This window comes from Epinephelus fuscoguttatus, linkage group LG5 (assembly GCF_011397635.1).
Source record: "Epinephelus fuscoguttatus linkage group LG5, E.fuscoguttatus.final_Chr_v1".
Lineage (NCBI taxonomy): Eukaryota > Metazoa > Chordata > Actinopteri > Perciformes > Serranidae > Epinephelus > Epinephelus fuscoguttatus.
In genome coordinates, this window is record NC_064756.1 from 28,477,766 (window position 1) to 28,505,485 (window position 27,720).

Below are 27,720 nucleotides of genomic sequence, written 5' to 3' on the forward strand. Positions count from 1 at the left end.
ATTTACTCTTTGTGAAGCAGTAATTTATGCATGTTTCATGTAGACTTGATTTCATCACAAACATACATTCACAAGGTGTTGACCACTTCAGTGTTCAGTCCCAGCCACCATGTCGGGCACACAGAGTGAACACCTGGAGACAAAGGATTTGTTTCAATCAACCATGACATTTTCTCCCAGTCAAACTCTGTCGCACCTTTCTTCAATAAATCCATCAACGTCTCTGTGGACACTTACGATTTGAAGATGCTGAATTCAGCGCAACATTTTCACATGAAAAGGCCTGAAACAATTTGAGACTTCAGGGCCAGACAGCATTAAACAATAAAAGCTGGGACAGACAAAAGGCCAAGGAGGCTGAGGGTGAATGGCCATGAGATGGAGTGATAGACGGGGCAGCATGAAGAGGAGGAGCGAGAGCACTTCTTACTGATGAAAGGTTAAGGGATCACCAAGCGCTCATGCAGACAGTGAAAGACAGGTCATTACCTAGAAAAGGGCAAGTTTATTAACAGAGAAAGGTTTCGGAGCACATCTCTGCCGTAGCTGACAGAAGCAAAGAGCTTTTTCCATCCACTGCCCCCGGCGAAAGGTGAGTTAGATGCTGGAGGTGGGACTGGCTGTTTGAATGCATGTTTGAGTTTTCAGGCAAGAACTATAAACTGCTTTTACCTTTGGAAGTGTACTCCTGCCCCCCAAAACAGAGAACCTAAACCATACAGACATGAATGAGTCAACTGTCTAGGGTTTACACTTGACTTTTTTTTTTATACCCGTTAATATTACAGAATTACGGCCATATACAATGACTATCAGACATGTTTTAAATAGCCATATAATAGCCTACTTTTAAACAGCAAATCTAAATGAAGGAGCGGCCGATCTGACAGAGTGACTAATTAGAGGTTTAGTGGCAGAGGAAGAGAACTCGGCTCGCCAAGTGTCACCGGAAAGTCCTCCATGAACATATCCAGGGAATCACCACCGTCTGGCTCGCTGTGGTGTAGTGAAGCCTATCTCCAGTTTGCTCTACAGGGAAACCCGCAGTGTGGTGAGGGTCCTCCTAGAGAATGTAATCCATAATTCGGTCACATAACTACACCAGTATGCTAAGAGGAAGACAATGACTGCAATACATGTGACTTATGCACTCTGTCTGACTTCAGTGGGTCAATATTGTTTCAATATTCTGTGGATATATGTATATCCACCGTAATTAAAATCCTAAAATCTGGTCTGCACAATATAAGTTCACTAGTCCATACCCATTGAGTGCACAGTTGCCCATGTACAGTTTCACAAGGTGTGTGTTTGGGATACAGGTCATAGGAAATTGCAGATTAAATAGTCAACTGAACCCATTAAGAAGAGCAATGTATTCAGACAGAGTTTCTGTGAATTTGATAGTACAATTGCTTTATTGAAAGTACAGCAGATTGAGGTCAGTGAGTACAAAAACGTGGGACAGACAAAATGACTGACTGACAGAATGACACACTGACAGTTTCCGTGATTATGTACAGCGTACCATACCATGACTTAGTCAGACAAAAAATTAGAAAAAAATTACATTCGGCCACAGGGGGAGCCACAGCGATCAGTCACATTTCAGCTATTTTTCTGTTGTTATAGCGCCACCCAGTTGCCAATTAGAGTTAAATTTCTCCAGTCACCTTGAGGCGTCCTGTTCTACATATTTACCAAGTTTAGTAAAAATCGATATGGTGGTTAGACCTAGATAAGAAATTAGCTCTGTAGCGCCCCCATTTTGTTTGATGGGGTCAATAATGGAGGGGTCCCCTCAGATTATGTGTGGTCATATGCCTACATAGTTGCGTGGTGATCGGTGAAACCCTTGAGATGTTATACACCTTTATGTGATGAGCCACGCCCTCCACAATATTCATTGCCTTATAGAAGCTCAGTTTTAGTAAGTTTTCCAACTTTTGCCAAGAGGGAACTTTAGATATTGATCCCTAGATTATGTTCACAGAGTTTCATGCAGATTGGTTAAACTTCCTATGAAGAGATCCATTTTAAGTGTTTTTCAAAAAATTCAAAATTGCGGAAAATTTATATAATCAGAAGTTCTGGGTTCTTGATGCAAATTTGTTCCTCATGAGGAGAGGCATCTCTGTGCAAAGTTTCATGTCTCTACGACATACGGGTCATGAGATATGCCCATTCAAAGTTTGCAATTTCAATCGGTTGCTATAGCGCCCCCCTTTGGCGAATTGATGTAATATTGCTTCATTCGCATCCTCCCATGACCCTCTACCACTGTGCCACATTTCACATGGATTGACCAAGTCTGGAGGAGAAAAACATGGAACAGACAACCCCACAGACACACACACACAGACAAACACACAGACAGAGTTTTCGTCATTATATAATAAGATATCTAAGTTGTCTTGGCTGTATTTCTTATCTGTCTCACAATATTAGACTACTTAATTTGATGGACAACTACAAGTTATACCGGCAGAAAGATGGCATATGCCGGCCAACATTAACTCTTTAAGGGTATTTCATTTATTAGCTTCAGATGTTGTGTGTTTATACACCTAACAACTCAAAAAAAAAAAAAAAAATATTCTTGCACACGTCACTTAATGTTAGACCCCCCAAACAGAATTAGCTTATGGCCAGTGCCCCACTTTTGCAAAATGTGTTAAAAGAAAAGACAACACTACAACAAATTAAAAAAAACAGAATATATCTCCTTCCCTTTATTAATGCAATGATAATTACATTTTTAATACATATAGTAATTATCATCAGTAATTCAAATTTTATTTGCATTTCCCCCTGGCAACCCCACTTTACATGGCTGACATGAACTTTCAATCACCAATCATCTAATGATGCTGTTACATGACATTCCTCTTGTTGTAGCACTATGGGTGGTAGCAGGAAAGCTACAATTGGGATTATGTTAACAATCACAGACAGGAGGCAAACTAAGACGAAGACCATTTTATCAGTAAACAACAGACTGAACAGACAAAGCCCAGGGATTACTCAGAAAGTCAGATTATGGCTAGGAAGACTAGAATCATGCTATGTACGGGGTTTGGCCTGTAGTAGTTTACACTTGAGGTGTGTATGCAGATGGTAATGCACGTGTATCTTCTGTGTTCTACATATTATGTGCTGTGGAACTCCAAAATGGCTATTATTAGAAAAACGGGACTTGATGAAATAACCAAAGGAACTCATTTATTAAATCAGTTGCCAGTTTATTAGATACACTGAGTTAATATGGTGTATTACAGCAGCACTGTAATAAATCTTACCTTCATGAAGGTTACAGCCTAATCAGTTTTTGCTTAAATTATTTTAGAGAGTTGTTGATTCAACTTTATAGTAATTTGGGAGACCACAGTTTGCAGTGCTATTGTGTTGTATTGCATTATAAACTATATACACTCACTGGCCACTAGGTACACCTCTTCAACTGCTTTTTATGCGCGTTAATAATAACTTTGATAACAATGTCGAACGGCCAACGATATTGTTTTCACCATTATTATAAGCGAGTAATTATAAGAAAGTAGACAAGTGCCCTTTTCGACCTGCCTCTTCAACCAAAGATTCATCAAACCCAGTGGCTGCCAGCCATTTGCCACAGTGGTTCTTGTGCCAAACCCAAAGGCTTTTTGCAGCGCAAGGAAAACGACGTGGGGGTACCCACAAGACTTCACAGGCTCAACCGATTACTTCTTGTTTTACTCCATATACAGTACAGGCCAAAAGTTTGGACACACCTTCTCATTCAATGCGTTTTCTTTATTTTCATGACTATTTACATTGTAGATTCTCACTGAAGGCATCAAAACTATGAATGAACACATGTGGAGTTATGTACTTAACAAAAAAAGGTGAAATAACTGAAAACATGTTTTATATTCTAGTTTTTTCAAAATAGCCACCCTTTGCTCTGATTACTGCTTTGCACACTCTTGGCATTCTCTCCATGAGCTTCAAGAGGTAGTCACCTGAAATGGTTTCCACTTCACAGATGTGCCTTATCAGGGTTAATTAGTGGAATTTCTTGCTTTATCAATGGGGTTGGGACCATCAGTTGTGTTGTGCAGAAGTCAGGTTAATACACAGCCGACAGCCCTATTGGACAACTGTTAAAATTCATATTATGGCAAGAACCAATCAGCTAACTAAAGAAAAACGAGTGGCCATCATTACTTTAAGAAATGAAGGTCAGTCAGTCCGGAAAATTGCAAAAACTTTAAATGTGTCCCCAAGTGGAGTCGCAAAAACCATCAAGCGCTACAACGAAACTGGCACACATGAGGACCGACCCAGGAAAGGAAGACCAAGAGTCACCTCTGCTTCTGAGGATAAGTTCATCCGAGTCACCAGCCTCAGAAATCGCAAGTTAACAGCAGCTCAGATCAGAGACCAGATGAATGCCACACAGAGTTCTAGCAGCAGACCCATCTCTAGAACAACTGTTAAGAGGAGACTGCGCGAATCAGGCCTTCATGGTCAAATAGCTGCTAGGAAACCACTGCTAAGGAAAGGCAACAAGCAGAAGAGATTTGTTTGGGCCAAGAAACACAAGGAATGGACATTAGACCAGTGGAAATCTGCGCTTTGGTCTGATGAGTCCAAATTTGAGATCTTTGGTTCCAACCGCCGTGTCTTTGTGAGACGCAGAAAAGGTGAACGGATGGATTCCACATGCCTGGTTCCCACTGTGAAGCATGGAGGAGGAGGTGTGATGGTGTGGGGGTGTTTTGCTGGTGACACTGTTGGGGATTTATTCAAAATTGAAGGTACACTGAACCAGCATGACTACCACAGCATCCTGCAGCGACATGCCATCCCATCCAGTTTGCGTTTAGTTGGACGATCATTTATTTTTCAACAGGACAATGACCCCAAACACACCTCCAGGCTGTGTAAGGGCTATTTGACCAAGAAGGAGAGTGATGGAGTGCTGCGGCAGATGACCTGGCCTCCACAGTCACCGGACCTGAACCCAGTCGAGATGGTTTGGGGTGAGCTGGACTGCAGAGTGAAGGCAAAGGGGCCAACAAGTGCTAAACACCTCTGGGAACTCCTTCAAGACTGTTGGAAAACCATTTCAGGTGACTACCTCTTGAAGCTCATCGAGAGAATGTGTACGTGAGTGTGCAAAGCAGTAATCAGAGCAAAGGGTGGCTATTTTGAAAAAACTAGAATATAAAACATGTTTTCAGTTATTTCACCTTTTTTTGTTAAGTACATAACTCCACATGTGTTCATTCATAGTTTTGATGCCTTCAGTGAGAATCTACAATGTAAATAGTCATGAAAATAAAGAAAACGCATTGAATGAGAAGGTGTGTCCAAACTTTTGGCCTGTACTGTACAAACTGTTGATTTTGTGTTATTTCACATTATCCTCATTCATTTACTCAGTTGTTACCCATTTAGCTTAAATAAAATTTCATTTATCGCCAAGTCGTTGTCTGTGGATATTTCTTTTGAGCAGGAATCAAGATCACTGTATGGAGAATTCATAACCCAGATATTGAGATTGATTCATTATTGATAAGTGTGCTGACGAATTAATAATTGGTTTACGGAGTTATTAATTTGATTAGTCGCTTCCCTCATTAGGAGGGTGGTGCCCCAAATTTTATTACGAGTGCAATCATTCTCAAAAAGGTACATCCCCTACACCAGTGAGCTGCAGTTCTCTGGGTGAAAATGCCTTGTTGATGCCAGGTCAGAGGAGAATGGCCAGACTGGCTCAAGATAATAGACAGGCAACAGTGACTTAAATAACCACTTGTTACAACCAAGGTCTGCAGAAGACCATCTCTGAAACAACAACATCTCGAGCCTTGAAGCAGATGGGCTACAGCAGCTACTACTGTCAGCTAACAACAGGAAACTGAGGCTATAATTTACACAGGCTCACCAAAATTGGACAATAGAAGATTGGAGAAACTCTGCCTGGTCTGATGAGTCTTGATTTCTGCTGCAACATTCAGATGGTAGGGTCAGAATTTGGCGTAAACAAAATTAAAGCATGGATCCATCCTGCCTTGTACCAACAGTGCAAGGCAGGATGGATCAGACTAGTGGTGGTGATGTAATGGTGTGGGGGATATTTTCTTGGCACACTTTGGGGCCCTTAGTAGCTACCAACTGAGCATCAGTCTACCTGAGTAGTGTTGCCTCTTTATGACCACAGTGTACCTGATGGCTGCTTTCAGCAGGATAACATGTCACAAAGCTCAAATCATCTCAAACTGGTTTCTTGAACATGACAGTGAGTTCACTGTACTCCAAAATCTCTAAGGAATGTTTCCAGCACCTTGTTGGATCTATGACACAAAATATTAAAGCAGTTTTGAAGGCAAAAGGGTCCAACCCAGTACTAGAAAGGTGTACCTAATCAAGTGGCTGGTGAGTGTATTTAGTCTAACCTTATTCATATATTTAATTAATAGATAAATTCTGACATAATCCAATAACCTTTTAAAATTCAACTCATTATTATGACTTATTTTTACCAATTACCACTTTGGAGTCTATATTTGTAAAGTCCCTACAGCTTGTGTTCACATATGTACACGTGAATCCACATGTGAATTGGGACTGAATGGAAGTCTTAGAAGCAGATACTGAATTGAATAAGCACAATTCCACCAAGGTTATGCTACTGCATGTAAAACTTTGTCTTTACCATTAATTAGGCTCTATTCAGCAAACGCATACATCCCCACGTGCATGTCCAGTCTGTAGATACTACTGACTATGATGGGCTTGAACTTTACACCGGCAGCCAGCTCTCTCTGCTCTCATGTTTCTGTAAAAGGAACACACTGTTCAGACAGAGAAGACAAGGCCATCTCGACTGCTGAGTGGGGAGTTATTTCATAATTGGGGATGGGAGAAAACAGCAGTTTTGTTACTGTGGGATGCAAAATGAGACTACATCGAGATAGATCATTAATTAACTAGAAAAGAAGAAGAAGTAGTCATGTAGTCACCATCCACTTGTTTGACTCCTCTGTTCAGTTCAGTGGGCTTCTGTGTAGCTGGATGTGTGGCCAGCACTGGTGTTGAAGCAATTCTCAATTAACAACTGAATTTAAGACTCTAAGAACTTTTGTCTCATTTCCCACAGCACGCCTACTGATAAAAGCATCTGCAACATGGGAAAAAGCTGCAGGAACTAAAAGAAATGGCTAAATGCTCCACATGTTGCTTACTGTCTTGAAGCGCAAGGAAACATCTGAAGAGAAACTGTCAACTGTGCTAATCTTTTGATTGTCTGTAGTTTAGTTGTGAGAAGACCTTGGAAAACAGAACAACTCCCCGGGCATTTCACAATCCCTGCAGGGAAACACTTTCATGAATTCAAGGTCCCCCAAGACACTCAAGGCCGTACTGCTTTTTGCTTCTATTGCTTTATCTCTATGTCTCTTTTAATTCTTCTGTTTTACCCAATAGGATTTAGTAGGCGTGTGCAAGGATGAGCAAGTGTTGTAAGACCAAAGCCACTGCAAGTGAATTAAGATCTTAAATCAAAAAGAAATGGCTGCACTGTGGGTACGGCCATATAACGGGTTTCCTCTTAATTGGTGGTTATATTACTTTAAACTAAACGCGTAGAGCAAAAGATTATTACCTGGAAAGGTAAAAATCATTTGTATTAATTTAGTTTTATTTAACCTATATTTAACCAGGATGTCCTTTGAGATTAAAATCACTTTTTCAAGGGAAATCTGGCCAAAAAATTATATATATCAGTGTATTGTATTTAGTGTTGCACGGTTTACTGGTACCAACGGTAGACCACGGTACTTAAACACCACGGTACATATGATACCATAACGTTGGAGCATCGTAGTACTACGGTACCTCACAGTACCACTACTGTGGGACAGATTTGTTTATATACAGTACAGGCCAAAAGTTTGGACACACCTTCTCATTCAATGCATTTTCTTTATTTTCATGACTATTTACATTGTAGATTCTCACTGAAGGCATCAAAACTATGAATGAACGCATGTGGAGTTATGTACTTAACAAAAAAAGGTGAAATAACTGAAAACATGTTTTATATTCTAGTTTCTTCAAAATAGCCACCCTTTGCTCTGATTACTGCTTTGCACACTCTTGGCATTCTCTCCATGAGCTTCAAGAGGTAGTCACCTGAAATGGTTTTCCAACAGTCTTGAAGGAGTTCCAAGAGGTGTTTAGCACTTGTTGGCCCCTTTGCCTTCACTCTGCGGTCCAGCTCACCCCAAACCATCTCGATTGGGTTCAGGTCCGGTGACTGTGGAGGCCAGGTCATCTGCCGCAGCACTCCATCACTCTCCTTCTTGGTCAAATAGCCCTTACACAGCCTGGAGGTGTGTTTGGGGTCATTGTCCTGTTGAAAAAGAAATGATCGTCCAACTAAACGCAAACCGGATGGGATGGCATGTCGCTGCAGGATGCTGTGGTAGCTATGCTGGTTCAGTGTGCCTTCAATTTTGAATAAATCCCCAACAGTGTCACCAGCAAAACACCCCCACACCATCACACCTCCTCCTCCATGCTTCACAGTGGGAACCAGGCATGTGGAATCCATCCGTTCACCTTTTCTGCGTCTCACAAAGACACGGCGGTTGGAACCAAAGATCTCAAATTTGGACTCATCAGACCAAAGCACAGATTTCCACTGGTCTAATGTCCATTTCTTGTGTTTCTTGGCCCAAACAAATCTCTTCTGCTTGTTGCCTCTCCTTAGCAGTGGTTTCCTAGCAGCTATTTGACCATGAAGGCCTGATTCGCGCAGTCTCCTCTTAACAGTTGTTCTAGAGATGGGTCTGCTGCTAGAACTCTGTGTGGCATTCATCTGGTCTCTGATCTGAGCTGCTGTTAACTTGCGATTTCTGAGGCTGGTGACTCGGATGAACTTATCCTCAGAAGCAGAGGTGACTCTTGGTCTTCCTTTCCTGGTCGGTCCTCATGTGTGCCAGTTTCGTTGTAGCGCTTGATGGTTTTGCGACTCCACTTGGGGACACATTTAAAGTTTTGTAATTTTCCGGACTGACTGACCTTCATTTCTTAAAGTAATGATGGCCACTCGTTTTTCTTTAGTTAGCTGATTGGTTCTTGCCATAATATGAATTTTAACAGTTGTCCAATAGGGCTGTCGGCTGTGTATTAACCTGACTTCTGCACAACACAACTGATGGTCCCAACCCCATTGATAAAGCAAGAAATTCCACTAATTAACCCTGATAAGGCACACCTGTGAAGTGGAAACCATTTCAGGTGACTACCTCTTGAAGCTCATGGAGAGAATGCCAAGAGTGTGCAAAGCAGTAATCAGAGCAAAGGGTGGCTATTTTGAAGAAACTAGAATATAAAACATGTTTTCAGTTATTTCACCTTTTTTTGTTAAGTACATAACTCCACATGTGTTCATTCATAGTTTTGATGCCTTCAGTGAGAATCTACAATGTAAATAGTCATGAAAATAAAGAAAACGCATTGAATGAGAAGGTGTGTCCAAACTTTTGGCCTGTACTGTATGCTACAGTGATTTGTTTTCCACAGAGCACTTTACTCGCATTTGCGACTAAAAATAGTTTTGTGTGAGCAAAAGAAATCATTCAGGAGCACGCTGTGCGAGTACAGATTTCAACCAGCAGCAGAAACGAAAGGCGAATCCTGCCAGTTGTGCGTTGACGGGGGCTCACAGACAGGAATACGGCGGAGCACTATGGCCACCGCAAGATAGCGGCTTACCGGCGACCGAGAAGCCTGGCTCCAGGTCCAATAATTTCCTCTTCTTGGTGTCATGACTGCCCAGAAATTCCTGAACAGCCGAGCTGTGGCAGCACACAGGTATGTGTCATGTCAGAGGAGAAACAAGCCGTTCACATTACTCTCTTTGTGGTAGGTTACGGCCCACAAACCTCACCACAATCAAGGGACTGTTCTTTACTTGTCAGGGGAGGAGGGTGGCTGGTTGATTTTTATTTCATTTATTTATTTTATTTTGATCCCCCCTATGTTAATCACTTATTGATGCTGTTTTTGAAGTATGAATAAGTCAATAAGTAATTTATTCCACTGAAATATCATTGATGTATTATAGAAAAGTGATCTTTCTTTTTATAAATGACAAAAGGCACATCTGCCTCATTTTTGCTGTGGTATCGTGATGCTACTCAGAACCGTGATACTTTCACTGGTATCGTCCCGTGGGTCCCAATTTTGGTACCGTGACAACACTAACTGTATTGTATAGATACTGCACGTGAAAAACAGACAAGGGACAAGTAAGTCATTTTGTGTGTTTATGTAGGAAAAAAAGGCAATATTTATTATCATCATCAGATTTTTGTTACTCTCAAATATCGACACCTGCCTTGAAAAAACACACTATTGGTTTAGCAATTGTTTGAATAAAATGATTATTTAACCGAGGCTAGAAAAAGCAAATCTGCCTGTATTTTCTTAACTTAATGGGGCTATTACTTTGAACTAAACACAAATGGCAAATGTCACTACCTGGAGACACATGACGGTTTTGATGTAATGAAGACAAACCAGGACTAGAGAGTACAAATCCATTTGTTTCTAAAAAAAAAAAAAACATTCAGTATGTACCAAACAGCCATTTCACCAAAGTACACTGCTTTCATCTTATTTGTGAAAGGCTAGTCTGAAGAGCGTCCATCTGGCTTGTTTGCTGGTCCTTCTTCCAATTAAAGGCATCAAACGACTGATTCTCTAAAAATCTATCAATCAATCAATCAATTTTATTTATAAAGCCCAATATCACAAATCACAAACAAAACAGTAGACTCAAGTCAACAAATTATTATCACCTAATTATATTTTTGTTCACTTGTCTTTATCTTAACTGAGTGTGTGACGGTAATCAAGACAGCAGACAGCCAACAGCCGTTAGAAAGACTCTGAACTAAGCTGCTCTTGTAAAGAGCCGAGATGTTCAACAGATTATATCAAAACAACGCTCAATTAGATTAAAATGAGAAAATCAGGCAAAACAACACGAAGCTTTTGACTATTTATAAACTCTGGGAAAAAAAGGCTGGGCAGCTAAAAAAAACACTCTACTGTATCTCCCTCAGCCCTCCATTTCAAAAGCACAGTGTATGAGACTTGAGAGGAGTTCAAAAGGCTGACAAAGAAACAGATGGACACAAAGAGGAACAGAGAGAGACAGGGGTGATAAGGTGAGTTATGCTCTCTGCGTTCAGAGAGAGAGAGAGAGGGTGAGCTCTGATAAAAAGCGTCACATGACAAAAAAAAAGCAAAGGCAAAGCCAGCAAGCTGCGGTAAACTGCACGCTCCCCACAGGGACATCTAAAAAAAAAAAGATTAAATCCTCTTGGTATGCCATCTGCATATTTCCTCCCAAGGCAGGAGCGACTGAAGGACGACACATTTTGACATTTACATTAGTGAAGGACGTTTTTTTCTTAGGCTGGATGCCACCACTGCTAACACTTTCCCAACACTTGTTTAATAAGAGCACCCAGCACGAGGAAACATCAACTGTAACAATGCATGAGGGCAGGAATTCAAGCACATGTTATTAAAGGACACGCTCACATTTTTGAAGGTCTCTCTTACACCAATACTCAAATATGTATTGAAATAAAGAAATCATTTTGTCAACCTTTACTTACATTCAATTTGCTTTAGAAAGTAGATCTCTTTGCAACCAGTATGGACAAGAGGAAGAGTGTAAGCAATCTTTGCATGATCATGTTAGTATTTTAAAACAGACTTCAACCATGAACCCATCCTTACAGGTATACTATGCAGGCCTTTCTATAAAGTAAAGTGCAGACCCATGCAAAAGCAATCCCTCTCAATCATCACTTGTGACCTACTAGAAGTGTGTGGCAGTGCATTTTTCTGCTGAGACTCTGCCCTCTGCCTGTATCTTCTTATTTTCTTCTTATTTGCTGTGTTCAGGATATTCCTGGGCTGCAACTTTTAGGCAGTGTGTTGCCTACAGCCAATAACAGTACATAGGTGAGGTCAGGACTTTATGAAAAGGTAGTGATCAGGTAGTAGCAGCACGCATCCAAAGCTTCTTTCACACTGCACAAAAACCTGCTAACATCTGGCTTTTTAATGTAATGGGAAAGGTTATGATTGGCATTCAGACACAGGTCAAAGGACTCTGCAGTAGTCAAGGGTACTTATCAGCTCCGACTCTGATCAGCATTGATGGAAACATAACACTCAGGTGATTGTGCTAATTTTAGCCCCTTAACCGGTGAGATGCAATGACACACAACCACAGAATACTGTATCTCTGCCCAAGCAGCCCTTAAACGTTGATCCTAATTAGTCTGCACCGAGTTTTAAAGAGAGACTGAATGTGTAAGAGATGTACAAAAAGAAGTAACCACTGTTAAATTTTTCCATGGGCCTCCATGCTGCTTTCTACTGTTAACTAACCTGTTTTCTGGCCTGTCCATGATGTCAAACGTGACACACAGAAAAGGCATACTCATCTGCTGCAGAGCTGTGTATACTGCTCTGGTCTACTGGCAGTGGGAAAGGAGTCTATCGCCAATATTAAGAGGGGTTTCCTGTGTTAAAAAATCCCATGTTCGTGCACTAATTTTGGTAGGAAAAAGAGGAAGCTACAAAGATCATGGACATGTCGCTGAAATAAACACAAGGCGAAACACCAAGCAGACAACGCCCATTCTAAAACAAGAGTAAATCTGTGGTTGGATATCACTTTCACTGGCAAGCACCAAAGGAGAGGACGGAGATGAAGATCAACACGGAGTCAGCCTGTTTCCTGTTAAGACAGGCATGTGCCAGCAGTTAGCTTTGATAGCTTGTTTAAGTCTTTTAGGGGACAAGTTTGAATGTTGTGTTTACAAACAGTTAAGTTGCAATTTCTGCATAGTAAATTCTAAAGTGAAAAAGTACCAAAACATTTTCATCAGAGTCCATAAAAATCCAGAATCTTTCAGTTGAAAATCTGAATCAGTTTCTCACTAAACCAGACTGACAAAATGAGCGATAACCTTCCGAGGCATACAGACACACAAATGTCGATTTAGCACATTTTCAGTGAAACAGAAAATAAAAATCGTCAGTTACTTTTTTCCAAAGTCTGCCTAGTTCACATGTGCTTTCTTGAATTTTAAATTCGGTAGAAGAGAAACCTCTTGAGACGGGCAGTATCATTTAAATTTTCTTCAACGGGTTACAGTAAAGGACAACTGTAATCAGAGTTATTTTAATTCGGAAGGCTACTGTATATGAAGAGAGAACTAATTAAGATTTGAGTGTTAAGGGTACCACTCATGTAATGAAAGGTTGATACAAGTGCAGAAGCAGTTTAAAAACTAAAGAGGTGTTTTACTGCTAGAGAGATGGTCTATTAATAAAACTGGGGTATCTATGCAGCAGAAAGACACAAACTGAAATTGGTGCTATATGACCAGAGAAAACAGAGGAAAAGGCCTGTTGCATTTGCTTTTGCTCAAGAGGTCAAAAACCTACAACTACCAGAATGCACTGTGTCACAACGGACCAATAAACTCTCCCGCAGGTGGGTGATGACAATAGACCATAGGTCAATATGGCAGCTGGCTGGTAACAAACAGTCCTGAACAACAGTTAACCAGTACACTAAAACATATTGCTGAAAAAACATCTGACGTGAGAAATAAGCGACACGGTAACATAATCTTCATATTTCATATTTGATCAGCACTGCTCAGTTTTACCATTTGATTTCAGTATTTTCAGCCTGTTTTTACAATACAGAAAACAGTATGGTGCTCACCTCTGTTCACAAATCCTCGCATTACAGCCAAACAGGGCACTAAAATCTGTTTCTGAAGATGTTTTAGGTGAAAAATTGGCAATACAGTGACAGAATCTTGGTTTATATTTGATCAGCACTGCCTCGTTTAACTGTTCAACAGTTCAATCTGACTTTAAGTCTGAGTTTGAGATCGAGCGAGTGAGAGACAGCGAGGCGGTGCTCTGTCTTCAGTACTCTTTGTGTCTAGGAAGACATGCATTCAAAGCTGAGGAAGTATGATCAAACAACAGCCTGAGAGCCAGCAAATATTGTTTTGAGTCATCCAGCTGATTTGAGCTAGAGATGAGCAGAGAGATCTGGGTGCTGGCGCGAAGTTAACTACAGTTAATTTACTAATACAACACACAATGTTATGATACAAAGCTGATTAAAAATTGGCAAGGGCGTTTTCACACGTAGAATGTAGAATGACTGAATGATAGAATAATTGTACGACAAGTATTCATGTCAACACAACACGTCTAGAATGTCGCATCACTGAGTGTGAGGTCTGCAGACATAAACGTAAGACTCTTATCTCTCTCATTATTTTAATAGTGTTAAATTAGTCCCCCTTTAAAAAAACAATAAGAAGCAGCCATGCCTGGGTGTGTGGCTCGTCATAATCCAGCAGCACCTTAAAATGAGGCACTTTTCTCTTGATGAGATTCACATAACTCTCAGTAGAAGCATTCCCACCACCTGATTACTCCTCAGGGTTTCCATAGTATTAGATTAAATTTATGAAAACCTGCAAACTATCTAATACTGTCTCTACACATGGATAGTGAAAATGAAATACTGTATGCGTCATCGACGGCCATTCTAATTCCTGTGCCTCTTTGTTTCCCTGTTGATTTTGTAATTTCGAAAAACAGCTCTGCTTTGATAGAACAAAATTAATAGGGGACTGAAGCTCTTCAAAGCGTCCCGGCAGTACTTACATTTTTTCTGTTATTTTATCATCACTTAATAACGGCATAAATGCTAGTAAAACAATGTAACGCTATCATCAAATGTTATTGAAGGCAGTACAAGAGCAACAACAAATAATCTGCCTGTTGCCATAAAGCACAGCAACAGTACATCAGTGTCAGTGAAGCCTCCCACTGTGCCCACACTCAGTTAGTCCTGAGGCTACAATCCCACTGCAGGCTTCGCCATTCAGTTTGGATTATTTGCACACATCTGATTATTCTGTTTAACTGTACTGTTTTTCAAGTGACCTGTATCGTGTATCAGTCTGACTGACCTCCATCCTGAAATAATACCAACAAACAAAAGACATCTTAGCAAAAGATATGACGTCTAGACAGTCTGTCAGAGGCAACTGAAACTGTTGCCAAGTTTTGTAGCTGAGTAGAATACATCTCTGGGTTTGAAATGTTTGTTGTTCATGAGGCCAAGTGCTTTCAACCTGGGTCAAGAGACATTAAAAAGTATGATTCCTTTATATTTGTAGTTACACTGCACACACATATTTGAGTTGACAGTGAGAAGGCATCTGAGTTTGAGCATCATCCGCCACAGACAGTGTGACTGCAGTCTCCTCACTCTGTCAATAACACATAAGCTCAATTCCTGTGGGACCTGTCCCCCCGCCCCCGAAGATCAAAGAAAGCTAACACATCCCCCTCACAAATTCAGTGTTAACCGACTCCAAAACACACTGGGCGTGGAAGTGCCTCTGAACAGCACTCCTCTTCACTTTGGTGTCCATGCTGACCAATAAGAGTTAACACAATTAATAAAAAAAGCCTGTTTTTCTTAATCAAATCACCACAAATACATCTTAATATACTGAGTCACTGTGGCATGAACATGGCCTCTTCAAAACTGGGTCTGTTTTTGATTTGTCACAACACTGGATAAACCTGTGTGAACCTGGCAGGTTACAGATTGTACAATAAAGTCGTCAAAGTAGGTCAAAGCACAGACACACTCATGGATGGCATTCTGACTGAATGCTTGAACACGCTGTCTTTGGGTATAATATTCTTAATGCTGTGCATACTGTGCATTCATACATTCACTCTGCACTGCTTATCACCCTCAAACATGCAAAGTAGTTGTTAATGAGGTGTGAGTAACCATACAGAGGAAAGTACTTCAGTGCTGAGCCCTCAGCTACCATTAGCTATGTCTTGTGGTGACATTAATGGACATAATATAAATACATATACATACTACATGGTAAAGTAGGGCATTGCAGGGAATGTAAGGCTCTAATCAGACAGTGTATTTTGCAGGCTGCAAAAGGTGAGATGTACAGTGTTTTTTTGTTGAAGCATGCCCTGATCAGACCTGCATCTTTTTGCTGAGAGGCAAACTCAAAATCTACATTTAAAAAATGGACAGGCAGAGGGCACATACTCTGGCTTTATTTGAGGGCGAAGGGTTTTCCCAAATAAGATGTTGGACACAAAGGCACAGATCTGTGAGGGTACATGAGACCCTCTGCAAGAAGAGTAATCGCAGAGAGTACCATCAGCTGGTTCAGGAGCCTCACCTGGATGATGGTCTGTTCAACTCTAGCTTGCCTTGGACAGTGTTTCAACAGTTACCTTAACACAAACCATGTACATACTCCTCAAACTTGTAGTTATCACCACCAAAGAAAGCCTGCCTTTTATTTCATTTAATCGGACATTGGGGGAAAAAAACACACATCAGGCCCCTTTTCCACTCTGGGTTGAAGTTTTTCCAACTCCAGGCACTCAGAGTGCTCTTGCAAAAACACAAGGCGCATGGAGCAGAAAAATGCAAAGTGCTCAGCAACGCAAAATCAGTGAGCAAAACGCTCAACTCTCAAACAAATACAAAAAGCCGCCCCAGGCTGATAAAACTGGTTGTCAGTGTCACGTTTGGGCACAAAGATCCTTTCACAAGAAGCGTAACTTGTACTCCAGCTCTGCTAGTTAACATGACTATAACTAGGAACTATTCCTGTTAAATACAGTATACAGGCTGTGTAGAACACTGCATTTACTGCACATCCTTTATCCAACCTCTGGTGCAATTAAGTTAATGTAGCTTAATTCAGAAATCAGTCGTGCAGTTTAAAAGCCTCTAGCAAAAGCACTTGAGAATCCAGTGCCGTGGTTATTTTACTCATGAGCATTGTGACATTGTGGAATACATGGTCGACTCCGCTTTTAAACAGTGCCCTAATAAACCAACCATTTCCTTAAGTGAGGGCCACACAAACCCTGTTTCACCTCGCAGTAAAGCTTATAGCACCGACGCACTAAACGACTTTTAAACTCGTCAGATTGCTGTACTGATCACATTACACCACTGTCTGTCTTATAGCATTGTATCTTGAAGTTGTTGTGGTTTGCACATTACTGACAACAGGGGGTCACACATTACAAGACAGTTTACTAGGAGGAACCCCCATTAAGTCTGTCTGGTCTATAAAACACATGCTAGAGGTGACACAAAAACGACGCAAGACCACATCAAAGACAGGAGTTCTCTCCAATTTGGAGTTTCAAATTGTTTGTGCAATGATTTGATATGAAAAAAACAAGGTAGAAAAATAAAAGAACATTCGGTTAAGAAAGGTTGGGAGATGCAGGCAGCAAGGATTGTCTGTTCTGTTGCAGACGTTTCCTCCCCCTGATATTTTCCTCACCCCGTATGCTGCCCTGCAATTAGCTTCAGGTTGCTGCTGCTGTCATTTCCGGTCAAAACAAATTTCACACTTGAGAATTGGACTCACAGACAGGTCCAGAAATCTCTCTGATGGTGTCTTTGAAAATGCACATGTAGCCATCATCGCTCACAGGAGCAAACACCGATTTGCCTCTGATCTGAGGCTCTTGTCACAATCTCCAAAAACTGTTAGCCAGTGGAAAATCGGTGCTTAAATCATGTAGTGTAAACAATATTCTACGACTGCTTTTACAGAGCACACGTGCAAGATGAGTCAAGTGTATTAAGACAGAACAGAGCTCACCTCTTTTGGCTTTCGCCTGTCTCACTCGCCAAACCGTCTTGGGGATCTCAAAGTTGTAATTTGCAGGCAGGGCTTTGATCGCCTCCTGTAACTCGGGGTCCTGCAGGATTTCATCTGGGATTTGATTGGCGACCCGTCGTGGTCCACGGACTGAGGAGAAAGTTAAACGACTGAGCTGTTAGCCATGAACACAGATTTAAGCGAGGACACAATCAATCAACCTTAACTGAGACTATCATCGGAAAAGTCACAGTCAGATAATAACAGTTATCAGTAACATTGCCCAGCAGGAGTAGTCAGTACAGGACACTCAGCACCACATGGAGCGAGACTCATGCTTAAAGGCAGGTTTCGAACATGTCCTATAGGTCAGGTTAAGCCTTGGGGTGAGAAAAAGGATAATAATTCAATCCGGGGAAGTCCATTTCCACATCCATATTGTCCAGAAGTGTCTCCCTCCTCTACAGGGCAAGGCCACCTTTTACGCGGTATGAGAGCTGTGGAATCGGAGAGCACCGCAAGTTTGTCCATGCAGCATTTTGATAAATTTCTACAAGCTACTGGGTGGCTTGAAACTCCGGCTAAAATGGTAAAGAAGTTGAAGTTTTTGCTCCAATTACCTGGCAGTTTGAGCTTCATGTAGCTAACACCCACCTTTTGATGGGGTTATTGGCACTTTATCACAGGCTTATACTTCCTCTGTTTACAGCAGGACTAACCACTACTTTACTTTGTGCCATTTTATTTGACTTTGGTGTTCCTTGAGTTCAATAAACAACTCAAGACATTCATTTGAAAGATTATTTATCCTCCAAAAATGTAAATGCAGAACTTGTTAAACAGCCACACTCTGCAGTTTTCATAATTCATGTGGCCACTGAGCGACTTTCTATATAAATCTTTGCCACCAGACACAGATGACACTGTTTTGCTTTCCCTCCATTGCAGCTTGATTGCTCAGTTAACTGGAGCTACCGTCACGGCACAGTCCAAGTACATTACATATCTGAATGATAAACTGAAACAAACAAAAATTGCAGTCAATTAAAATTGCTGCTCCTGCTCCATCTGCCACTATTCTACAAATGGCTAAAGAACATTTTAAGGAGAACTCCTGGCTGGTGTCTTCTTACTTAGGATGCGCTTTGGATTCAGATTAGAAAACAGCCTTTCAGGTTCTTTCTTATTAGATATTCTTAACTGTCGGCCACAGGGATCACCATCATTTGTCACCTCTATCAGCAGCCCTGCAATTTTCTCAGATAATAAAGAGATGGTCTGCAGTCTGTGGACTCTTTTTGATATTGCTAGTCAAAGAGAAAAGGACTGAATGACACTGCCAGACTACTTTAAACCATTGTGGCCTCCAAGAGCCCTCTGGTTATCTTTAGAAAATAGGAGCCAACTATGAACTGTTGTCCATGCACAAAATATAAAGATAAACCTTGTCCAAAATAATGTCTCTGTATATTTTGTTTGCATTCTTTTCAGAAGTCCGATAAGCAGACACAGTGTAAAGTGCTGATTGATTATAAACACTGCCAACATGATGCAATCGTGTGAAATCATGTCTAAGAAAAATGCCCATCATCTGGGATGCTGCGTCCAACGGTGAGTTGTGTGTCTGCACAGACAGAAAATGTCATGTCTGTTGACAGTAACTGCATAAATGACACACACCATCTTTTGTAAACTCTTATTAAACACACAACTCATCTGCCAGCGTCATTCCCATCACACTGAGTCAGGTGGGGAGACGTCACAACACTGAACGCTGACCGGATGCTGATTATTAGACAAATAAAGCAAATGTTTCCTCATGTAACTTGATTGTGTTGAATAAAGCTGGATAGCTACTAAACACTGTGCACACCACACTCATTTTCCTGTTTGCATTAAAGCCAGACTGCTGTGTTATTGTGCTGAAAACAGCTAAATTGTCGCTAATGTAGCCACGACTCATCGACATCTCTGTAAAATACGAATATACGTCATGTATTTCTCTTTCTATTTTACTAAATATTTAATAGTGGACGTTAATATTTACCTGTGGGCTTTTTAGCAGGAACAATCTGAACCTCAGTCTCAGGAGCTGCCATATTTTCTCTCCCAAACATGAAACATGTGAGGAAGAGAAAGGCGAAACTAATTGAGTGCAGAGCTCAGGAAGAGAAGTAGAGCACAGATGTCATCGATGTCACTGAACGGGACAGCAGAACAAGATCATTCCCATGGACTAGGACAGTGCAGTATGGTATACTTCTGTGGGTTAAAGTGCAATGTGCATTATTCAGAGTTGCGATAATAAATTAGATAAAAAAAGTTTAAGTATAATAAAGCCCTCTTTATACTCTACGGCAGTTTCAAAGTGCTACATACACCATGTAAATAGTAGCAATAAAGTAGTAATAACAGTAATACAGTAATAACATAGTAATAAACCAAACAAAATGACACTAAAACATCAATAAATTATAAAAATTAAAATATTTTGCGGCCGTATTTACCCACTGAGGCAAACATTCAAAGTTCTTCACACACTATGTAAATGAAATAAAAATTAAAGCAGTAAAACTAAAGTAAACAAAACAAAATGAGTGTAAATCATAAGACTGATTAAATAATAAATTAAAACATTTTGCAGTCAAATTTATACACTTAGCCACAGGGCTTTAAACACCATGCACATAAAGTAAGAATTATAATAAAACCAAAATAAACAAAACAAAATGAAAGTAAAACATAAAATTGATCAAATAAATCATGAATTAAAAATATTGTGCAGCCAAGTTTATACAGTGAGCCAGTTTCAAAGTCTTTTACATATATGTTACACAAAATAAGAGTAGCAATATAGATAAAATAAAAATAATAAAATTACAATAAAACCAAAACAAACGAAATAAAATGAAATTTAAACATAAATTTGACCAAATAAATCACAAATTAAAATATTATGCAGCCAACTTTATAGACCTAGCCACAAAGTGCTTTACATACATGTGCATACATGTTAAATTAAAAAAAATGAGAGTAACAATATAAATGAAATAAAATAAAATAAAATAAAATAAAAAATTAAACATGAAATAGAATAAAATATAAAGGGGAAAGGAATTTATAGAGCACAATTACTTTAATGAGGCTTGGCATAAAATTAGAAATAAATTTGAAATTAAATAATAAAATTGCATTGCTGTGTGTGTGTGTGTGTGTGTGTGTGTGTGTGTGTGTAAGACAGACAGACAGACAGACAGAATAGCGTTTATCTCATGCATTAGTCCATTATCTATAAGTTATTGATCTGGTTGGAGGCTATTTGATCAGCAGTGGCTCTTATGAAAGCTGTCCCCTCCTGCAGATTAATGAGCATCACTCCCCTGGTGCTTTGTCTTCTGCTTAACACATTGTTGTTCCATGTAGCTTTGGTCCTGCTGTGTGTCATATCATATTTCCTATGAAGACCTCTGGTGTCAGGGAGCAGTGTGTGTGTGTGTGTGTGTGTGTGTGTGTGTGTGTCAGGCTGGCGCAGACAGGGACAGAGGCAGTGAGAGGGATGGAGCAGGATGCTGCCCGGTGGAGGGGCTGAGGCAGTACAACATACTTTCTCCCTCCTTGAGCGCATCAACGAGCTCTGGTCCATAGGTGGAAAGCAGAGAGAGATCTTCACAGACAAGATCACAGAAATGTAACAATTACGAGTGGAGAGGAGAGCTGAGAAAGAAGGGGGGATTTTAAGGAAACCGAAGGCATCAAAGTCTACATTATTAAGGAGGATTTGAGGAGTCTGCGTTTATAATCCGACATCAGAGGCGGAATGTGAATCCAAATAACTTATGTTAATTAGAGATTTTAACGACTATGATGCGATTTGAACGGCTCTGAAGCACCGAGAGAAGAATTTCAGATTGGCCACTTGAATTTAAACATCTGTGGTGTTTTTTGGAGGGGGGAGTGCTTGTGTTCACCGTCGACTTACCCCAGAACTGATTTGCAGCCTCTACGGTCATTGACGTCTAAAAAAAGGAGTTGGCTATCAGAGGTTGTATCGGACTATACTGTGCGTTTGTGCTCATCACACACACACTGGAGTTACCGCTTTTTCCGGACCGAGGGGATGCTTTCAGTGCGTCTGTTTCGCAATGATTGTCGCCTAATTTCCCAGGTCCGACTGCGGTCTGCCAGACTTTGTGGAAAAGGAGATTATTGTTTGTTGTCAATGTTTATCAAATCCACGGCAGTCTGCGGTGCAACTCAACACACTGGATCGCAAGAAAACCCCGAGGAGTGACAACTGACATTCACACGACGAGCCACCAGAGCTCCGGATCAACTTCAAAACTAAAGCGCACAAGTTTTAAGTCTGGAATATAAGAATAGATGATTCTCAGAGGACAGAAGACCAAATACACCTAGGCCTACAAAATGTTCAAAAGGGGTGAGTAAGTCTCAACTTCAGCCCCCATAAATCAATTTGCTATTTTTTGCCAATGTTTTTGGTATCACCCATGAACCCAATGCTGGTACTTTACACGGTTATGAAACAGATGTTTAAATATGACACATTCATAATGCACCACGTTGCCCCGCAGATGTGTTTTCACAGGCGATGCGCCATTTGGAGCGCATCTTTTATTTGCACAACACGCACCGAAGATTTCTGGGGCTGCAATATTAATTTGTTGTAAGGAAAACGTGGGGACGACTATGTGATATTAATACAGCTGATGCCGCACTGCAGTTTATGAGTTGTACCCGGGTCACAAGGCTATCTCTGCGAGCATTGCACTCTGCTGAGGCGTTATTATTTGCTGTGTGTCAGTACATCTAGATGTGATGGATCAAACCGCAGTTCACAAGGTTATTCTCCGCTGGCTACACACTATATGAACACTGGGAACCTTTAGCACCTCATATAAAAGGGGAGACCTGCTCAAACTTTTAATATCAAGATCCACCAGATAGATACCAAACAACAGACTGATGATGTTTTATCCTCCAGTTTCTATCTTTCTAGGCTTTAATTGGCCATACAGCTGCATGTCTGCACTGGATGTCTGACAAGAGTAAAAAGTCTAATCTGTAATGCAAATAAATTACAGTAATACAAGCTCCCATTGCGCTATTATCCAGGGAGTGAAATAATAGTGAAGTTAAACTGTTCCCCATTTTACTGGAGCTCTTGGAGCCCCTCAGGGACCCCCTGAGGTCCCTAAACCCTACTTTAGGAGCCACTGCATTAGACCAAGCCTTGTATATCACTTTGTCATGAGTGAGAACAAGCCTGCTCTTTTATGCAGTTTATATTAAACCAAAAGAGACACTCAAACCTTCAACAGAAGTCAAACACACAAACACAGATATGCCTGGCAGAGGTCACCATACAACAATCACTGCTTGTGTTATATTTGTATTTATTTAGTCTGTCTTGTGAAAAACCATCTGTTTAGAGTGTGTGTGTTTCTGCTGGGTGCCTCAGGGGCAGAGAAAAACAACATGTTTTTCTTGCTGCCATCAGATCGATTATTGCTGTTCCAACAGTCGAGATGAAACACACCATGGTGATGAGTGCTTATAGCTATAACAGCTTTGAGCGAAGGCCTGCGTCCTGACAGCTTCTCATAACTGATCTTTTTTTATCATTTATAAGAAATGTTGCGTCTGGATTTTTAGGGAGAACGAGCATGAGTCACGGCGTGCGTTCCAGAAGAGGCTCTTTCCTGTTTAATGTACGAGCAAACATGTCTGGCTCTGTGTTGTGTCAAACTAATGGATGTGCTGGTAAATGCTATCCCTTTTGATAATGTATCATTATCATCAACAGATCCTCAAGGAGATGATTTCCCACAGCACACATTCATTTTCCATTTATGTTGAGGGTTAAATGGAGAGCTGAAACCCGAGGTGATTGGCGTTTGAGGATTTTGTACTCCGACCATGCTTCATCCCTGCTCTGTCCAAGGTTTTTGTATGTGAATCAGCTGTCTTACCGCCGCTCAGTGCCGGACAGAAAATCACTTAATTCAAGACAAACGACTTCAAAGTACAGATTTCACCAGTCTGCCAAAAGTGCTCAGTATGCCAGCGTGTCTGAGTCTACAATAGTGAGGCAGAGATGCGTCAGCGTTGGCAGGAACAGCGCAGAGGTTCTCTGGTGATTTTGAATTTTTTTGCACCTAAAATAACACATTCCAGGGAGCCTGGCTGATGCATCGGGCACAGCATTTACTGTGACAGATCCACCATTCACAAACACATGGACGGGAAGTGTCTTAGCTGACACACACTGCCAGTACCTCCCAGGTTGACTTCACATTGTGGCCTGCTGTGCCTAATTACCATACTAATGGAGTGCCCATGTAGATTTTATGATGGCCTTTTGGTTCACACTTTGTCTGACAGTCTCTGATGTCTTCATCTGTGGGCCATGAGTTTGTACAGGCTGATCAATGCTGGGACATGGCATAATCATGTCCATACCATCAACAAATATGTCCAGACATATACATTAGTTACGGAGCGTATTCAACTGCAGGTGAGACAACATAGTCCTCATATCTTTGTTTGAACAGTCAGAATGGTGTTTGTGATTTGACTGTGTGTCTTTTCTGGAGCTTATAGAACAACTACATGTGTCACTGAGGGCTTCTCTGGGTACATGTGTACATTTATGGAGCCATGCAAGCATACATGTCACTCCATCTCTATATCGGCTTTTCTCTCTTATCTCACTGTCTGGCTTTCACAAACTCTCTTTTCCTTAAAAGCAGTCAGCCATATAGTGGGCACAAGGGATGATCTGTCAGAACATCTCTGAGATGGAAAGGACGAGATGTCCACTGAATATACCATGCTGTGTCGTGCTGTAATTCCTGCTACATGTTATTCAGGATTATTGGAGGAGGCTCAGTTGAGGCTTTTCCTGCTCTATGCCACCTTTTGGAATCGTACAGTGTTAGGAACATAACAAATGATCCAAGCAGACAAGCGAGACACAGACAGGTATCAAATCCTTGCTGGAAAAGAAACACTTGTGTCAGTGTGCAACCCCCCACCCCCAACACAAAGATAAACAAACACACACATCACTGTATCACTGTACTTCTGTCATTATATGAGGATGCTCTGCTGATTACATTTACTCCATATACTCTAATGGTTTTGCATGTTTTAGCCCATTGGCTGCAAATGCTCTGCTGACCTGGATGTCATAGATTTTCTCACTCCCATGAGCAGCCTCCGTTTTCTATTCTTTTCACAACATCATGAAAATCAATTTGCAAAGACTTGAAACATGTGTGAGAATATCACACACAAGATCCATATCTTCTAATCCTTTACATCATTGTCGCATGGTGATGCTACTGCAGGCAGGAACTATTTTTAAAAATCCTTTGCGTTGGTGCCTTTAAGCACATGTCAAATTGCACGTTACATTTGGGATTTCAGACCTTTCAAAGCAACCTTTTAAATGCAAAACAAATCTATACCTCACTGCGTCAACGCTCACCACACAAAGACAATGTGACCTGTATAATGTAGGCAAATAAAAGTGCTTTGTAGAGTCCCTATTACTGGATCCTCATACTGTATGAACTGAAACTGATGGCTGCTTGGGAGCTAGGAAATCTCTCACTACCTACAGTGTGAGCGTGTTTACACCTGGTATTGACCTGCGTTTCGGTGATCCAAACACAAGTGGACAGCGGAGACACATCGCTGTTAACAGTTGTGTCTATCATGTGTCTCTAGCTGACCACTTGTGTTCAGAGTTTGTTACTGCCTACATCGCTTCTGCTGGAAGGTCAAAGGGCCCTGCACACAGTTATTACGGCCACACTTTCTCTAGGTGCTTGCTACCATGCACGCTAGTAATGTCAGCAGTTGTGTTGGTCCAGCTGGAGATATTGCTGTCAGCAGAATCCAACACATCACTTCCATAGGGAAAACAATGGGCGGTAATTCAACACGTCTTCCAACTAATCGATAAATGGACAACTTATTGAGTGTTATTGCACTGTCACCAGAACAACTACCACGTCCTGCACTGATGACACGTTTTCATGTTACCTGCTTGTCAGAGACGCATCAGGATGTATTGGCAGTTACACTACAAAAGATATGTGGTCAAATGCGTCCTTGACTACCTCTGCAAGTGGTTTGAGTGATCGAATCACAATGCATCCTGGTGGTTGTTCACATCTGTATTTAGCACTTTCTACTTGTGACTGGATCGCCCAAGATGCATGTTTATACCAGGTATAAAGAGGCTCTATATCATGCTCTGGAAAACTGGTGTGGTTGTAATGTAACAAATACATAATTTGTAGTAATGGGCTAAAACATGGAAAACCACTGATAAGCAACGTCAAGCACCAGCACTACATGCTTCATCTCAACCCCTATTCTTAAACTTTAAGCTAATCCATCATCAACTGTAAATCTATAAGTTCTTAACCTAAAATAGGACTCAAAAGTGCTCACAGAAGCAGAGGCGTGTGCACGTCCACACATGCACGCACACACAATTATGGTAAGGTTTACTTTCTGTGAGTGTCAGACTTGCAAGATAAGGCTAATTGGGAAATGCATTTGCATTGACTTCATTTAACGTGATGAGCATTTTTTAATGGAATTTAACTCAGAGAGAACAAAGGCGGTTGTAAGAACACTACAGATCATGCAAGCTTTATGTTTGTGCACGCTGGCAAACACTCCAGCAACCGTATGAATACTAATTGGAATTTTTAACATTCTGTCATAAACATATCATCGAAAACAAAGAAAGGAAGCACCACAGTCTGTTCCTTAATCTTCCATCTCCAGTGATTGACAATATGCAGAGATAATTACTTGTAGCGATTATGAAATCTTGTAGCATTTAGTAATCGTATTTTGTAAATCAACCGCAATTACGAGCGCTGACATTAAAGTAGCTTATTGCTCGTGTTGTTTTCTGTACTAGCAGACAGGGTTGGAGGATTTGCCATTAATGAGTTCAGCACAATGAATGCAACACAAGGGAAACACCTGTGGCCTGTGCTCTTCAGCTTTTCCCGCTCACCTATGCGAACCGTATCTCATGGTGGCGTCAGAGCGGCTCTTCTCTCCACAATATCTAATAACCACATACGTCAAGGGGCTCCTCTCTTCTATCAGGGAGATGTTTTTAACCAAAGAATGGCATGAGTCATAGACATCAAGTGCTATGTTGCTGATTGAAAAAATATTGAAGCCAGAAGAACAAATGATCTTTCTATTTTCCACTAATGGACAAACAGAGGCTTTTCCCAAGTAGGAGACACAGGCAGCACCCTAAAGCCAACCCCATGCAAGTTATTTGATATGACTACATGAATCTGTACAAAAGCAATAAATGCCCATCTGTCACTGTAATATGTTGCAAACTTGGAGCCATCATCAAGGCCCAGAGAGGGAGTTCTATTTAAAGAGAATAGATTCCCCGCTCATATTATTGTCCTCCTAATCCTCTCACAGTGTCAGCCTTCTGCTATCACTCCTTGTCAACTCTGCATTGTTGTACTTTTCAGCCGGGCTTGTGTTTCCGAGCGGGTGAGAGGCAGCGTGGACTGATGACTGAGGGTTTAGAGGAGAGGAGGTTTGAAGAGAAGTGAAGAGGATAATGTAGAGAGGAGCAAAAATATAAACCTCAAACTGATCCCCTAAATCTATCTAAGCCGCCTGAAAAATAGAAAGCAAATCTGAGAGGAGGACAACATTCCTACTCCTGTCTGACACTTGTTTAAGAAAAGACCTTCTCCTGTTTAAAATGGTGAAATCGGCCAATCAAGTCATGTAGTAGACACAGGAAGATGAGATTCACAAGCATAAACTGATGTAAAAGGATAGGGCAACGAAAAACTTTAACAAATTGACCCATTGGTAGTCTGTAGATCCA

The 27,720-nt window shown here is 40.9% G+C and overlaps 2 protein-coding genes across 2 annotated transcripts in view; one reads left to right on the plus strand and one right to left on the minus strand.

Moving 5' to 3' along the window:
* dph1 (diphthamide biosynthesis 1) overlaps nucleotides 1-19,945 on the minus strand; it is a 90,817-nt gene extending 70,872 nt beyond the window's left edge. The window contains exons 1-2 of the mRNA XM_049577083.1: nucleotides 19,849-19,945; nucleotides 17,802-17,951 (exon numbers count right to left, since the gene is read on the minus strand). Of these exons, the coding sequence (XP_049433040.1) occupies nucleotides 17,802-17,951; nucleotides 19,849-19,918 (220 nt within the window). The 5' untranslated portion in view covers nucleotides 19,919-19,945. The remainder of the gene's footprint in view (nucleotides 1-17,801; nucleotides 17,952-19,848) is intronic.
* Nucleotides 19,946-21,352: 1,407 nt separating this feature from the next.
* Nucleotides 21,353-27,720, plus strand: part of rtn4rl1b (reticulon 4 receptor-like 1b) — a 186,495-nt gene continuing 180,127 nt past the window's right edge. Inside the window, exon 1 of the mRNA XM_049577176.1 lies at nucleotides 21,353-22,239. Within this exon, the coding sequence (XP_049433133.1) occupies nucleotides 22,227-22,239 (13 nt within the window). The 5' untranslated portion in view covers nucleotides 21,353-22,226. The remainder of the gene's footprint in view (nucleotides 22,240-27,720) is intronic.